Here is a 15,651-nt window from a genome sequence, read left to right on the forward strand (position 1 = left end):
CAGTCCCGACACCTGGCTTCCTCCTGCTCGCCCTCCGCGCGCTGCCCCATCGCAGTCCCGACACCCGGCTTCCTCCTGCTCGCCTTCCCCGCACTCCCCATCGCCCTCCCCACACCCGGCTTCCTCCTGCCACCGCCGCTCACTACAGTACTGTAAGTAACCGCTCTCCCCGCTCGCTTTCCCGACACCCGGCCCCGACTGGTTTTTTCCCATAGGAACGCATTAATTAAGTTTCAATGCATTCCTATGGGAAACCGTGCTTCGCAAGACGAAATTTCCGCAAGACGAAAAGACTTGTGGAACGAATTAATTTCGTCTTGCGAGGCACCACTGTATTTGTGCCCAGTCTTTGTGAAATAATCCACCGGTAAATTTGAATGCTGGCGTCAAAAACTTTGCCAGACAAAATAGTGGCTTTTTACTAGACGTGCAGCCGGATCCAGCGTGCTTACTCTGAGGAAAGGTCTATTCTCACCTGGGCAAATGTGTTCTGTGAGCAGTAGGGTTGTAGCCTTAGATCTGGGCTGCATCAATAGGAGTATAGTGTCTAGATCAAGGGAAGTAATAGTACCACTATATTCTGCTCTGGTCAGACCTCACCTGGAATACTGTGTCCAGTTCTGGGCACCACAGTTCAAGAAGGATACTGACAAGCTGGAACGTGTCCAGAGGAGGGCAACCAAAATGGTCCAAGGCCTGGAAACGATGCCTTATGAGGAACGGCTTAGGGAGCTGGGTATGTTTAGCCTGGAGAAGAGAAGGTTAAGTGGGGATAGGATAGCCATGTTCAAATATATAAAAGGATGTCATATAGAGGAGGGAGAAAGGTTGTTTTCTGCTGCTCCAGAGAAGCGGACATGGGGCAATGGATTCAAACTACAAGAAAGAAGATTCCACCTAAACATTAGGAAGAACTTCCTGACAGTGAGAGCTGTTCGGCAGTGGAATTTGCTGCCAAGGAGTGTGGTGGAGTCTCCTTCTTTGGAGGTCTTGAAGCGGAGGCTTGACAGCCATCTGTCAGGAATGCTTTGATGGTGTTTCCTGCTTGGCAGGGGGTTGGACTGGATGGCCCTTGGGGTCTCTTCCAACTCTAGGATTCGATGATCTCAGCAAGCCAGCAATTCAGGTTTAGCAAAGTTAATAATAAAAAAAACACTTGGCAGAGCCTGAATCAAACTGTTTTAGACTGCTGAGGCACTATCCCTGCCCAAATTTGTTTCGGACATTCGGATTTGATGAGTTGTTTCAGAAAGCATGAATCTTAGCCCCCCCTTTTTTAAATCTGAAGGCAGTAAGTATCTGCTTGCAATACTTCATTACTTTTGCACCATGTTCATTGTGAAACCCCTGATTATCAAGAACTGGTGGTGTTGGGAGGTTGCCAGGTAGGGATTATAATCAGAAGGCCATGTTTTGCAAGCTCATCCACACTTAACTTTTGCCCTGCTCTTTCCAGGCACAGCTCCCTGCTTTAAAATGCCACATCCAATCTGTTTTTCTTTTTCTTTTCCTTTTGCTCTGGAGCTTTCCCCTTGGGAACCTGCTCTTTTGTGCCAAACCAGACCAAAGAGCAATGCAGGCTGCCATTCAGTGGCAAAGAGCTGGTTTCTATGGGGGGAAAGTGCCAGGATGGGAGAGCCATGGGTTGAGGAGGAGAGCATACCCAAAGGAAAGGTTACAGGTAGGTAGCCGTGTTGGTCTGCCGTAGTCAAAACAAAATAAAAAAATAAAAAAATTCCTTCCAGTAGCACCTTAGAGACCAACTAAGTTTGTTCTTGGTATGAGCTTTTGTGTGTATGCACACTTCTTCAGATACACGGAAACAGAAGTCACCAGAACCTTATATATAGTGAGAGGGTGGGGAGGGGTATTACTCAGAAGGGTGGTGGGAATGGGTGATCAGCTGATAGGTGTGGAAAACCTGTTGCTGACTGTAAACGACTGCAATTAGTCCTAAAGGAAAAAGCAAGGGGTGAGATGGCTAAAGATAGCTTTGTCATGTATATTGAGATAAGAATCCAATGTCTTTGTTCAGACCAGGTCTCTCCGTGGTTTTGAGTTTGGTAATGAGTTGCAATTCAGCAACTTCTCTTTCCAGTCTATTTCTGAAATTCCTTTGTATTAAGACAGCTACTTTGAGATCTTGTATAGAATGTCCTGGGACAGGGGTCTGCAACCTTTAAGACACAAAGAGCCACTTGGACCCATTTCCAAAGGGGAAAAAAACAACTGGGAGCCGCAAAACCATTGCGACATTTAAAACAAATATAACACTGCATATATTGTTTCATACCTTAATGCAATAATAATAAATAACGTATAGGAGCCAATGCAAAGTATAATTAGTAAAAACAACAAGAATAAGTTCTTACTTTTTTGCATTGACTCAGGGGCGTACCCAAGATCAAAACTGGGGGGGGGGGAAGCCATGGTCGTTCAGGTTGTGACATTTCAGCACGGAAAGGCGAATGAATCCAAAATTTAAGGGAAATTATATATAATTATAGCAGTGCTTTATTACAGTAGTTATTACAATTATTTGCTTAGTTTTTAAAAATTTTTATTCTAGTTACATGTCTTATGCCAGGGGTGGCCAACTCCCAAGAAACTGTGATCTACTTTCAGCAGTGATCTACCCCCGTTTTTGGGGGGTTCAGCTCAAAGTTGTTTGGGGGGGGTGGGAGAGAGGGCTTCCCCCTCTAAGATAGGTTGGCAAGCGAACTAATAAAGAAAGAAAAAGGGGGGGTGGGAATGGAAAAGTGGGGTGGAAAAATATAAATTGGGGGTGGGGTGGGGTGAGGAGGATATCTATTAAAAATATGTAGTAGTTTAAAAAATAAAAATAAAGGGGGGAAATCTTTTTCTTCTTTTTCCTTTTTTTGAAAACAAAAACAAAAGGGGAAGAGAAAAGAAAAAGGGGGGATAGAGGCAGAAAAGGGTAATAATAAAAATTCAAATAGAGTGGCTGCAGCAGCTGTGGGGGGTGTTTGTTTGTTTTTCGTTTGTTTGTTTGTTTGTTTTAAAAATGGGATTTCTCCCCTTGGATTAAAAAAGGAGGGGAGGAAGAAAAAGAGAGGGGGTGGGAGAGCAAGGCAAAAAGCAAAAAAGCAAAAAACAGGTTTGGGGGGGGAATCGCGCCAGGCACTGCAGCGCGCCGGCCTTGGGGCTCCGGGCCCCCGAGCCGCCCTTGGGGCCGTCGTTGAGCATGTACACCGCCCGCAGCGAGCGCTGGCAAAGCACTGGTTGGCGGAGGTTTCAGAAGCAGCCCGGACGTTTTTGCCGCCGCCGCCCCAAAGCAGCTCTACTTCATCCTGTCGGCGACCATCACCGCCCTCCCGTCACGGCGACGCCTGGCCCGCCCTCCGCGCGGCCGCTTTGAAAAGGATTCCGCCCGACAGGGGCCACTCCAATCGCCGCCGCCACCTCCTGCCGCCTTTATTATCCCGACTCTTCTCTCTCTCTCTCTCTCTCTCTCTCTCTCTCTCTCGATAACTCGCAAAGCCCAGCTCCTTCTTCTCCCCGCCCTAACGCCACCCTCATTGGCACGTTCCCCTCAAACAGGAACAGGCATCCCGGCGGCTCATTGGCCGGACGAAGCGTCGCTCTCCCGTGCCCGCCTCCCGCCTTCATCCTCAGTGGCTACCTCGGCGGTAAGGCCCCGGCTCTGAGCCTATGCGCCAAGGCGGGCAATCTGTCCTACCAATCGGCACGCCGAGGTGGTAAAAGCTCAGCCCTCCCCACACGCTTATTGGTGTGAAGAAGTCGCTTCCTCTCTCTGGGAGTGGTCAAGGTGGATATCAATCTTGGGTCTGTCCTCAGGAACCCCGAGAGGGCTGAGAAAGACCGCCCAGCTGTTCAACGTTGATGCGGATTATTCATGGTTTTTTGGCCCTTTTTTTGCCGATAACCATTTAATTATTATTGAAAGGGCATTGAAAGGGGGCATGCCGGAGCCGCAGGAGACCTGTCAGAGAGCCGCATGCGGCTCCGGAGCCGCAGGTTGCTGACCCCCGTCCTGGGAGATGGAAGTGTTCTCCTACTGGTTTCTCTGTCTTGTGATTTCTGAACTTCTCGGCTGCTGTGTGGAGCCCTCACTCGATCTGTGCATTGGCACAGCCACTGTACAGTTGGCCTGAGGGAGCTGAACCTCAGGAGCCAATGGCTGGAAAGAGGCAAGGGAGGTGGGGGGGGGCTCGTATGTGGGCCTGGGGGAGCAGTGTGTCTACAGGGATCATCCAGACACACCAGGATTCTATATGACTCCTGGTTTCACAGCTCCCTAATTCTAGATGAGTTGGGGCTGGCTCTGGTGACGAGTTCCTCTGTGCCCATGCTAAGCACTCTGCACTTGCTCAGTGGAACTCTTGTCCTGAGCATTGTCTCCTGCCTTTGGGTACCCCACCTTCTGAAATGCAGCTTCTGTCCTTTTGCTGCACCATTTTGCAGCCCAACAGCTGTGGGCCCCAGGACCCCTTGCAGTGTTGCAGAGCATGCTGGGGGCGCAGCTCTCAATGCGCTTGCCTTTTGCACTCCCAGCATCCATCGTGATGTTGCAAAGGATTCCAGGAAGCTCCTCTTCACTTGCACGCTGCTTCCTCCCCGACCAAAGAGCCGGGGCTGGGGAGCGTCTATATGCTTTGCTTCCTAAATCAGGGGACTCTCTGACACGGAGGGATTCTTTTTTTTCCCCGGGGCCTTCCTTTCCTGCGGACAATTTCCTATTTACTAAGTTCATCAGCAACAGCGAAGGGGTGCCAATTGCCAGCGCAGCATTAGGGAGGCACGGCAGCCTCCAAGTCGTGAGCTTTTTTTTTTTTTTGCCAAACACCATGCTAGTAAAACGCACATGCTCGACTGGACGGCTTTCTCAGGCACCAGGAAATCTCCCCGACGCAAATTGCCCAATGCAGTTCAGAAATTCCCAGAAAGTCCACATCGCAGCTTTGGCAGGGATGGGGACAATTTCTGGCAGGGTTTTTAATGTGTGTATCTGTTCTTTCTCTTTCTCCCCCCCACCCGTTTATCTCTCTTTCCCTCTCACGCCATGCAATCATTCCCCACACTACCCCTGCCTCCTCCCCCCCCCTTTTTTGCCCTGCCCTGGCATGGGGGGTTGTGCCCCCCTTCTCCCCTTGTCGCCCTTGCCTGTGTGCACATTTCTCTGTGCATGGTCTTGTGTGCCCATTCGGCCACCCTGCTTGTCCCCCTGCCCGATGCCTCCTTTCCCTTGCCCTATCTGCGCCCCCTTCCTGATGCCCCATGGCCTACCCCCTGCTCCCCACCCCCACCCCGCTGCTGCTGCCCTGCCTGCCTGCCTCCACCCCACCTGTGTGCTTGTGCCCCAGGAGTGTGATGTGCTTTCCTTAGTTTCCCTGTCTACTCCCTGTGTTCTCACCCTCGCCCACTCTCACGCACGCTCGCCGCCGCCGCACACTCTTCTGGCGCACAGAGCATGCCTCTTAGTCCAGCGAGCAGCAAACATGAGACTCCGGAGCAGCAGCAGCAGCAGCAGCAGCAGGAGAAAGCAGAGCAGCAGCAGCATCAGCATCAGGAGGAGGAGGAGGAGGAGGAGGAGGACGACGAGGACGACGAGGAGCAGCGGCGGCAGCAACAGCATCCTTCTCCTCCTCCTGCGCTTCAGCACCGCCAGCTCTGCGTTGTCAACGGCGATCCCGGGGAGAGCAGCGCGGCGGAAGGCAGCCTCAAGGAGGAGACCCTGTATGATACCATCAAGCCCCCCGGCACCGCCGGCACCGGCCCTTGCTCCGACAAGCTGGCATCACCGCCCGGGCGGATGGACGAGCCGGCGCCCAATGCCCTTGTCGTGCGCATCGGGATCCCAGACCTCCAGCAAACGGTGAGTGCTCGCTCTGCCCGCCTTTGCGCGCCTCTGGCCGGGGAGGGAGGCTGCAGGCTCGGCCGGCCTGGTCCCCGCACGCGGGAGGGACACCCGGGGCTGGGGGGGGGGGGTGCGGGGCAGACCCGCCAGAGGCCCCGGAGATGCGCAAGTTCCCCGGGATGGGGCAGCGAGAGCCGCCGCCGCCTCCTGCTCGCCTTCCGCTGCCTGTGGAATGGCTGGCGAAACTTTTACGGCAACTGCAGTCTCACGAGGGGGGTGTGGGATGGAGGGGGGGAGGGAGGTGACCAGCCCCACTGGGATTTCCCTGCTCTCCTGGCAGGCGGCATCCTCAGCCTCCGAGATGCCCCTTTCTCCAGGCAGGAGGGTGCTCCGCAGCCTGGGCGAAGGGGTGCCCCCACCCAGGTTTTGGTTTCAGTGATGGAATGGGTGGGTGGGTGGGTGGGGGGCTGGGGTTGAGAGCAGAAGAGAGAGCGGAGCATTTCCTGGAGGACCGGCTTGCATCTGAGTGGCACGGAGAGATAGAGATAGAGGCTGGGGCCATATTGGAAGGCCCCCTCCCAGTCCAAGCAGGATGGGGCTCATTGCGGAGCAGGGTCGGGCCCCTGCGCTTTTGCTCTCCCGAGGGGCCAACAGCCACCCGCTTCTGCCCCAACCAGCAGAGGGAGAATGTTGATGGCTGGGCAGAGAGGGTGCCCGGGTGCCCTGAGAGGAGTTCTTGAAAGGGGGGGGGTATGCAATGGGGATGGCGGCGGCTGTCCCACTCCAGAGCTGGGGGTGTTCCTGTTGTTGTTTTTTTGTGTGTGTGTGGCTGGACTTCTGCAACTGTTTCTGAGCATTTTGAAGAGGGGACAGTTTGTCTTTCCTAGCAAACTGAAGAGGGTGTATTTGTGGCCCTGAGAAGCTGGGCTGTGTCTTCTTCTCTCCTTTTTTTGGGGGGGGTGCCCCTCCTTCTATGCTGCTGATGAGGGGTGTGCTTTCTGTGGGGCCAAGCTTGCAAGGGTCTGGCAGCCTGTCTACTGATCCTGTGGGATGTCTCTGTTGGATGGTTGGGGGCTTGGAGGGAGCTCCTTCTCTTCTTCTGTGGGGCTTTGGGCTATCCTCCCCACCCACCCACCCCCCCGGCTCTGGCCACATCTATTCTGTGGGGACTATGCCCGATCTATGGGGTGGGGAGTGTGTGTGCTCCTTATGGGATTTCCTGCACATCTGTGAGGCGAGTTGCCTGTCCTGTGCAGATTTCGAACCCACTGGAGAGCCGTGGGGCTGTCCTGTTGGTGGTGCTGGTGTGATATGAAGGCAGGGGGGTCTCTGCATGTGCCTCCTCTCAGCCTCCTGTGATCTTGAGGACCCCGGATCTGTGGGGCTCTACAGGTTCCTACACAAGGACCCAAACCTCCCAGTCCCTGGTTTCTTGACAGCCTTCTCTCCCCCCAGGTGCTGATGGGTGGAGTGGGAACACACACACACACACACACACACACGGCTCAGCCCCCTCTGCTTCATGGGTGGGTGATGGTGGGGGTGAATATCTCTATGCACCAGCTGGATGGGAATGCAGAGGTCTTGCAGAGCAGCCCCAGGGCTGAGATGGGCAGTGATGGGGAAGGAGAATGTTTGGGGTGGGTTGTGGGGGGGATGTGTGCTGATCTTGATTGTGGGGGGTGGGGGTGGGGTAGGGGCTGCCTGAGGCTCCTTTTGGCTGACCCAGAGAGGAGAGCCTGCCCCCCACCCCCACCCCCTTTGCTTGGCTTCCTTACAGTGCTGCTCTCAGCAGGGTTGGAGAGAAAACTGGCACCATCAGGTGGGCTTCCTAGAACTCACCTGGTAGAGGCAGCAAAGGAAAGGAGCCTGGGAATGAAGGGAGGGATGTGGTTTTGCTGCACAGCCTGATGCAAGAGCAGAGAAGAGGTTCTTGGGGAAGTGGGGTGAAAGAACCAAGGACTCTTTCTGTGATGCTGGGGGTGTGTGTGTGGCTCCACTCTGCCTCCAGCTTGCCCCCCCTCAATCCCCTCCTGCTCAGCAAGCTCTTCCTGCACCCACCTGGTCTTCTTTCACATGCCCATCCCTTCCCACCCCCACCCCCCACTGGCTGCTACTCAGAACTGGCCCCCCGGAGCTGGTTATCTGCCTCTGCTAGCAAGCAGAATGCCTATTCCTAGCTCGGAGTTCTCATGAGGGTGGGAATAAGAGAGAGGCGGGGTATCTGTCAGGGGCGGTGTTGCCTTTGGGTGCCGTGAATTTGGATGGGTGAATGGGTGAAGGCAGGGATTCTTACGAGGGGTTCTTTGTTGTTGCTCGGCTGCCGTGGGGGCTCACTTCCACTTGGAGGCTCTCCAAAGTCTCAGCTTGAGCATAGTTTGGAAAAGTTATGATCCCCTCTTCCTGGAAGCGGCATGGGAGGGCCAGGCTGGTGCTTGGAAGGGGTGAGTTGTTGTGTTTTTTTGGGGGAATGGTCCAAGGCCTGGAAACGATGCCTTATGAGGAACGGCTTAGGGAGCTGGGTATGTTTAGCCTGGAGAAGAGAAGCTCAAGGGGTGATATGATAGCCATGTTCAAATATATAAAAGGATGTCATCTAGAGGAGGGAGAAAGGTTGTTTTCTGCTGCTCCAGAGAAGCGGACACGGGGCAATGGATTCAAACTGCAAGAAAGAAGATTCCACCTAAACATTAGGAAGAACTTCCTGACAGTAAGAGCTGTTCGACAGTGGAATTTGCTGCCAAGGAGTGTGGTGGAGTCTCCTTCTTTGGAGGTCTTTAAGCGGAGGCTTGACAGCCATCTGTCAGGAATGCTTTGATGGTGTTTCCTGCTTGGCAGGGGGTTGGACTGGATGGCCCTTGTGGTCTCTTCCACCTCTAGGATTCTAGGATTCTTATTGGCTGAGGATGGCTTCGAAATGGCAGTTACCCAAGGAATGTGGCAAATTCCCCCCCCACACACTTTTTATCAGAAAGTGGTGTTATAAGTGAATTCGGGATCAAAAACAGCAACTATGAGCATTTGCACCCTGCTTTTCTTGTGTCCATTTTATGATATTCTAGCAGGGAACCAGGCAGAGGGCCTTCTTGGTGGTGGCACCAGCCCTGTGGAACACCCTCCCATCAGGTGTTAAGGAAATAAACAACTATCTGACTTTTAGAAGACACCTGAAGGCAGCCCTGTTTAGAGAAGTTTTTAAGGTCTGATGTTTTATTGTGTTTTTAATATTCTGTTGGGAGCCGCTCAGAGTGGCTGGGGAAATTTAGCCAGATGGGCAGGGTATAAATTATAAATTCTTCTTCCTTCTTCCTTCTTCTTCCTTCTTCCTTCTTCTTCTTCTTCTTCTTCTTCTTCTTCTTCTTCTTCTTCTTCTTCTCACAACCGCCTTCCCAGGTAGGCCCGAACTTTTTATTATTGCCATTTTTAACCCTCTCCCTCTCTAAAGTCCGCAATGCCCTTGTGTTCCCTTTCAGAGGGTGATTGGGGCAGGGGCGTGATCCGTGGAAGAAGGAGATGCTGGAACAGCACAGTTTTTAAAGCAGAGGTTGGATGGCCATCTGTCATGGATGCATTTGTTGAGATTCCTGCATTGCAGGGGGTTGGACTGGATGACCCTTGGGGTTCCCTTGCAACTCTATGATTCTAGGTGGGGAAGGAGACATTGTCAGCAATGAAGGCAAGACAGACCTGTTCGGTGCTAGCTCTGGAGCCCCACAGGCCATGGGCACTCACCAAATAAATTACGAATCTCTCTTCAGGGCAAGGAAGCATGAAGGAATGTGGCGAGTACAGCAGAGTGTGGAATTGGCCATTTGGCTGCCTTTGCCACCAAGCTGTGGTGTGTGCACTGTCTGTGATAAGTAGAAAAGAACTGGGATGTTTGGCACATGGGAGAGAGGTTTTGGCAAGCAGGAGGTTTGAGCAGGGCACTCCGTCCTCAGAAGGACGGAGCTGGTCACTGAGGAAGGTGCAGCTGGCTCTGGTGTGGCTCACCTGAGGCTCTCCGACTGCTGCTGGACTCCAGCTACCATCAGTCCCGGCCAGCACTCAGGACCGCTGGGAGTTGTAGTCCAACAAAGTCTGGAGGGTAACAGGTTCCCCTTCCCTGAGTGGGAAGATACAACCCAATGGGCTTGGAGGATGATAAATTTGCCATCAAAACTGGAGAGCCAATGTGGTGTAGTGGTTAAGAGCGGTGGACTCGTAATCTGGGGAACCGTGTTCACATCTCCGCTCCTCCACATGCAGCTGGTCACATTTCTCTGAAGTCTCTCGGCCCCACTCACCTCACTGAGTGTTTGTTGGGGGGGGGGAGAAGGGAAAGGAGAATGTTAGCTGCTTTGAGACTCCTTTGGGTAGTGATAAAGCAGGATATCAAATTCAAACTATTATTATTATTATTATTATTATTTGTGGGGGTGGAAAGTTTGGGTACGGCCTTTGTGTGCCTGTTGGAGGTGGTGGTTGGAATCGCCCCTGCAAACTGCCCCATCCCGGAAATAAATCCCCTGTTTGCTGCATGGTGTTTCCTGTTTGGCAGGGGGTTGGATTGGATGGCCTTTGTGGTCTCTTCCAACCCTATGATTCTATGATTCTATGATTCTAAGGCATGGGTGAAGACTCCCTGGAAAAGACCCTGATGCTGGGAAAGATGGAGGGCAAAAGGAGAAGGGGACGACAGAGGACGAGATGGTTGGACAGTGTTCTCGAAGCGACTGGCATGAGTTTGGCCAAACTGCGAGAGGCAGTGGGGGATAGGGGTGCCTGGCGTGCTCTGGTCCATGGGGTCACGAAGAGTCGGACGCGACTGAACGACTGAACAACAACAAGGCATGGGTGAGACGGTAGCAGTGCCAGCGGGGGCTGGGAGGGGGCAACCGGTATGGAGCTCTTGGCTAAGCCTTGCTTTCATGGGATGGCCGTCTTCCCTGTCCCATAGCTTCAACTTGAGCAAAGCCTTTAACTTGAGCAGTTAAACCAGAGGGCGGTGCCACAGAGATAGCCCTGAGAAATGAGAAGCAGGAAGAGAGGAGGGCACCTGGAAGTGTGATTTACTTGCTACCGACAAGTGCTAGCCGGCCTTCTGCTGCGGATCCGGAGGCCATTTAGGTCTGTGCCCCAGAACCTCCCCACTTAGGGGTTAAGTTTCTACTTTGCATGCTGGTGCTACCCCCCATCAACTCCAAGTAGGGGTGGGAGAGACCCCTGCCTGAAATTCTGGTGAACCACTGCTGCCAGTCAGTGTGGACATTCCTGATCTAGATTGACCAATGGGGCCTGGCTTGGTATAAACCAGTTTCTTATATTCCTGGGACTGGACATGTTCCACATGTGCATTGGCATGTTTGGGGGCTGAGGCTCTGCAGCTTCTTGGATCCTGCAGTGCGCTGCCCTCCCCTCATTGTGGAAGCAGTTGTGTGTGTGTGTGTGTGTGTGTGTGTGTGTGTGTGTGTGTCCTCAGGTGATCTACAGCAGGGGTCCCCGAACTAAGGTCCAGGAGCCGGATGAAGCCCAATCGCCTTCTAAATGTGGCCCATGGACAGTCCGGGAATCAGCGTGTTTTTACATGAGTAGAATGTGTCCTTTTATTTAAAATGCATCTCTGGGTTATTTGTGGGGAATAGGAATTCGTTCATCCCCCCCCCCCATATAGTCTGGCCCCCTACAAGGTCTGAGGGACGGTGGACCGACCCCCTGCTGAAAAAGTTTGCTGACCCCTGATCTACAGGTATCCAGGCCAGCGGGCACCTCTGGGGCTCCTTGAGGATGCTTGCAGAGTTGGGCCAGTGTGTGTCTGCTCTGACAGTTCCAGGGGGCTTCTGTTGGCTGGGGGTTATTTCCTGTTTCACCCACCCTTGCCACAGAGGGGTGGGGTGGGGTGGGGGCAACTGGTGCCAGCAGCTCCTCGGCTCATGGGGAGCTGAGTGTGCTGAACTGGGAGCCGAGCAGGAAGCTGTGCCAGATGTTTAGCATGCATGCAAGACTGCTGGGTGACATCAGGGAGGGTTGGGAGCTGTGTGCGCCAATGCTCCTAGCTGTGCTCCGGCAACTCTTGGGGGGGGGTTTCTGTGCAGACTTGGAGGGCAAATGGCACCCCCCCCCAGCAGAAACAGCTTGGAGCTGTGGGGTCCTAGCAGCCACGTTGGAGTGCCTCCAGTGCAAGCAAGAGCTCCAGAGCAGCATCCCCCAAGCTGGTGCCCTCCAGCTGTTTTGGACTACAACTCCCATTAGCCCTAGGCAAGCTGATGGGAGTTGTAGTCCAAAACTTCTGGAGAGAGTAAATTTGCCATGGGGTGTCCAGGGCTGCCATTCTTCTGGCCTTTGCTTTGATTTATGTGCCAGAGACAGCTGGAAGAGACTTGCGCTTGCTATGGCGCAGTTGATGGGCATTGCCCAGGTCATGAGTAGTTGCCATATTTTTGCCATATTTTTTTTGGGGGGGGGGGGAGGTGGAAGGAGAAGAGTTTGCTCATCGGTTCAGATTGGCCAGTGGGCTCAAGTGTTTTTCATTTTCATTAAAAAAAAATCTTTATGAATTTAGAAAAACAACAAAATACAGAACTGTAGAATAAAAGGAAAAAGTGAAAGAAAAGGAATAAAAAAAGGAGGGAGAGAGAAAATAGACCCATTCCATCAATCCATAATTCCATTCCATCAACTTCCCGTCCATGGCTCCTTAAAGTTTCCCATTCCTGCTGCACATTCTGTTTTTTTCCTAACTATTTAAACATTCAAATTCTTCTCATTATAAACTATAAATGCTTAGCTTACACCAAACCGACTAAAGTTCTAACATTTTTGCAATGTTTTTTTTAAGGTAGTTTACAAATCGCTTCCATTCCTCTTTAAAACATTCCTCTTCTTGCTCTTTAATTTTACTGGCTAAGCTTGCTCATTCTGCATCTTCCATCAATTTCATCTGCGACTCTTCCTTGGTAGGGACTGTCTCCTCTCTCCATCTTTGTACATATGGGATTCTCGCCATAAACGGCCTCTGCCCAGTATATCTGAAAGAGCGTCTCCACCCCCATCGTTCTGCCCGGACCCTGAGGTCCAGCTCCGAGGGCCTTCTGGCGGTTCCCTCACTGTGAGAAGCGAGATTACAGGGAACCAGGCAGAGGGCCTTCTCGGTGGTGGCACCTGCCCTGTGGAACGCCCTCCCACCAGATGTCAAGGAAATAAACAACTATTTGACTTTTAGAAGACACCTGAAGGCAGCCCTGTTTAGGGAAGTTTTTAATGTTTGATGTATTTATCATGTTTTTAATATTCTATTGGGACCCAGCCAGATGGGCATGGTATAAATAAATAATTATTATTATTATTATTATTATTATTATTATTATTATTATTATTATGACTTTCCCTCATTGGAAGTTTTAAAGTAGAATTTGGATGGCCAAGGATTCTTGAGCCGCGAATCCTGCATTGCAGGGGGCTGGACTAGATGACATTAAGGGCCCATACAAACTCTAGAACCCTACGATTCTGTGATTCGCTCTGGGCTGGTTCTTGCAGTGCGGGGCTCACATTTCCCGATGTTCTTCAGCAGCTGTGCTGTGCAAGTTGTTGTCAGTTTCGGAGTGGTGGTTGCACATTTTAGCCATTGCACACCCAGAGGTGAGGTTGCAGAGTATAGGAGGGGAGGTCTGGGGTGTGTGTGTGCTCCACTGACGCCGCCCCCCCCTCCAGCCCCTCCAGGGCCATCACTGGCATCCTGATAAGAGCCGACCGAGTACAAGGGCGTCTGTCTAGGAACACTGAATGTAGGTCATGCCGAAGGAAGGGAGCCTGGATCCTGGAAAGCGGCAAGCGAGGAAGAAATGGAGAGGAGGAGGATCAGGCTGGATATCAGGGGAGTTTTTTTTAATCAGCCCAGAGCATCACCATTGAAAGGGCTCAGGTTCTGGAGTCAAAGAGCCGGAAGTTCATAAAGCAAGCTGCCACAGAGTCACAGGGAGGGTTGGTGGAGGACAAACAGCCATGTGGGCACCGCGAGATTCGTGACCGAGCTGGAGGTGAACCAAGAGCTCCTCAACCAAGATCCCGCTTTTGGAAAACACTTTTAATCACAGCTGTGGGTGCTGCCCATTCGGATTGGGACTGCTGCACTGGGGGAGGGTGATGATGAAAACCCACACCAGGGGCAGAACTGGGTTTTATTTCGCTCGGGTCAAAGACTCAGTTTGGGGCACACACACACCCTTATGTGTTTGCGCGCACACACACACACACACACACACACACACGCAGGCTGGCAGCCTGAATGGAGCTCCTCTGGAGGCTTCACTTGGAGCAAAATAACCTGGCTAGCCCCTCCCCAGCTATGGTTCTGCCCTCACCACATCATTTTCTTAATTAAAAGTCCCTCTACCCCCCCCCCAAAAAAAATCTATTGCATTTGCCCTACCTAATGGTACCTGTATCTTTTTGCCCCATGGGCAATTATCAGCTTTTGGGTAGGGGGGGATTTTGCTTGTTTCAGGGAAAGGGTTAAAAGTCCTATCACCATGGTTCCCATTGAAACACCCCCCCCTGCTATTAACACTTTTATTTTTTTTTTTATAAGAATTTATTGACATTTTTACTTATAACAACATACAACCTTAACCACACCTACATTTATACACATACAAAACAAATACAATTACACATCTTATACAAAAATTGCCATGATTTTTCTTCTTAATTAGACATCTACAAAAAAAAAATTTCTTTTTCCAATCTTGACAGTTGACTTCCCCTGCCTTTTCACCTTCGAGTTTATATCCATAATCTACTTTTTAACCTCTTCATTTAAAAAAAAAATTAAACTTACTTATATATATAAAGTAAAACATTCATCTTAATCTTCATCTTAGTCTTAATCATCTTAATCTATAAACTTAAACCACTTAAAATGACTTCATTTATACTACATCCTTATAAGTCCTCACAAATCATCCTCATCAAATCTATCTCTTCTATCCTTTGAACTGCTGCTGATAACATAAAAACTTGAAATATCTCTTTTCATATTCAAACAAATAATAAAACAAACTATTGTTGACAGTGTTCACCCTCCGATTTCAAAATACCATAACAGATTGCTTTAGATTTTACTTAATACTTCACCCCACACCCCCTCTGTCCATTCTTCTTCTCCTGATGGCATCAGCACTGAACTTCCATGCAACTTCCCTCTCCCAACGTCCACAGATCCAGGCACAGTCCAAAGCTCTCCTTGCCACGAGCTCCGAGGTATCCAACTCTCCCTCTCTCAGCTTCTCCGGTTCTTTGTAGCATTCCTTTTCTTCTTGTAAATACCTTAATTCTCTGTCCCTGGCCCCCGAGCTCACACCTCGGGGACTGGATATAGCAAATCTTAACATCGCCTTGGGGCTGCCACCCCCAACAAGCGAATTTCTTCTCCGAAGTAGCTCATTCATTTCTTCCCATCTTTCCATCCATCCTCTCAGCTCTTTGACAAGATTTCCTTCCAAAGTGTCAAAAGTTTTGTTAGCCTCCTCTGTGGGCAGTTGGTTCCATTTCAGACCCCCACACAAGACTTTGACTTTTCTGTAAATTAGTTCCACCTTCAAGGCAGTGAGCCTTTGTTCATCTGTTAGTCCAGAGTTCAATACCAGTTCAAGGACAAAACCCAGCATACTGGCAGAGGAGGAGGAAGTGGGTATCATATTTCTTCTCCTGTCTCTTTGTTCGTCGCCATTTTCCTAAGCTGGAGCGCAAACACCGCAACTTTAAATAGAGATATTTTCCGCTAGTTAGCTTCCCAAGAAAAAAGTTTGCCAGTCTCATGTATCGATTTTAGA

General features: G+C 51.2%; 1 protein-coding gene across 1 annotated transcript in view; it reads left to right on the plus strand.

Moving 5' to 3' along the window:
• Window positions 1-5,589: 5,589 nt before the first annotated feature.
• Window positions 5,590-15,651, plus strand: part of SHANK3 (SH3 and multiple ankyrin repeat domains 3) — a 350,793-nt gene continuing 340,731 nt past the window's right edge. The window contains exon 1 of the mRNA XM_033162485.1: window positions 5,590-5,857. Coding sequence (XP_033018376.1) covers window positions 5,795-5,857 — 63 coding nt within the window. The 5' untranslated portion in view covers window positions 5,590-5,794. The remainder of the gene's footprint in view (window positions 5,858-15,651) is intronic.

This window comes from Lacerta agilis, chromosome 10 (genome assembly GCF_009819535.1).
Source record: "Lacerta agilis isolate rLacAgi1 chromosome 10, rLacAgi1.pri, whole genome shotgun sequence".
In the NCBI taxonomy this organism is placed as follows: domain Eukaryota; kingdom Metazoa; phylum Chordata; class Lepidosauria; order Squamata; family Lacertidae; genus Lacerta; species Lacerta agilis.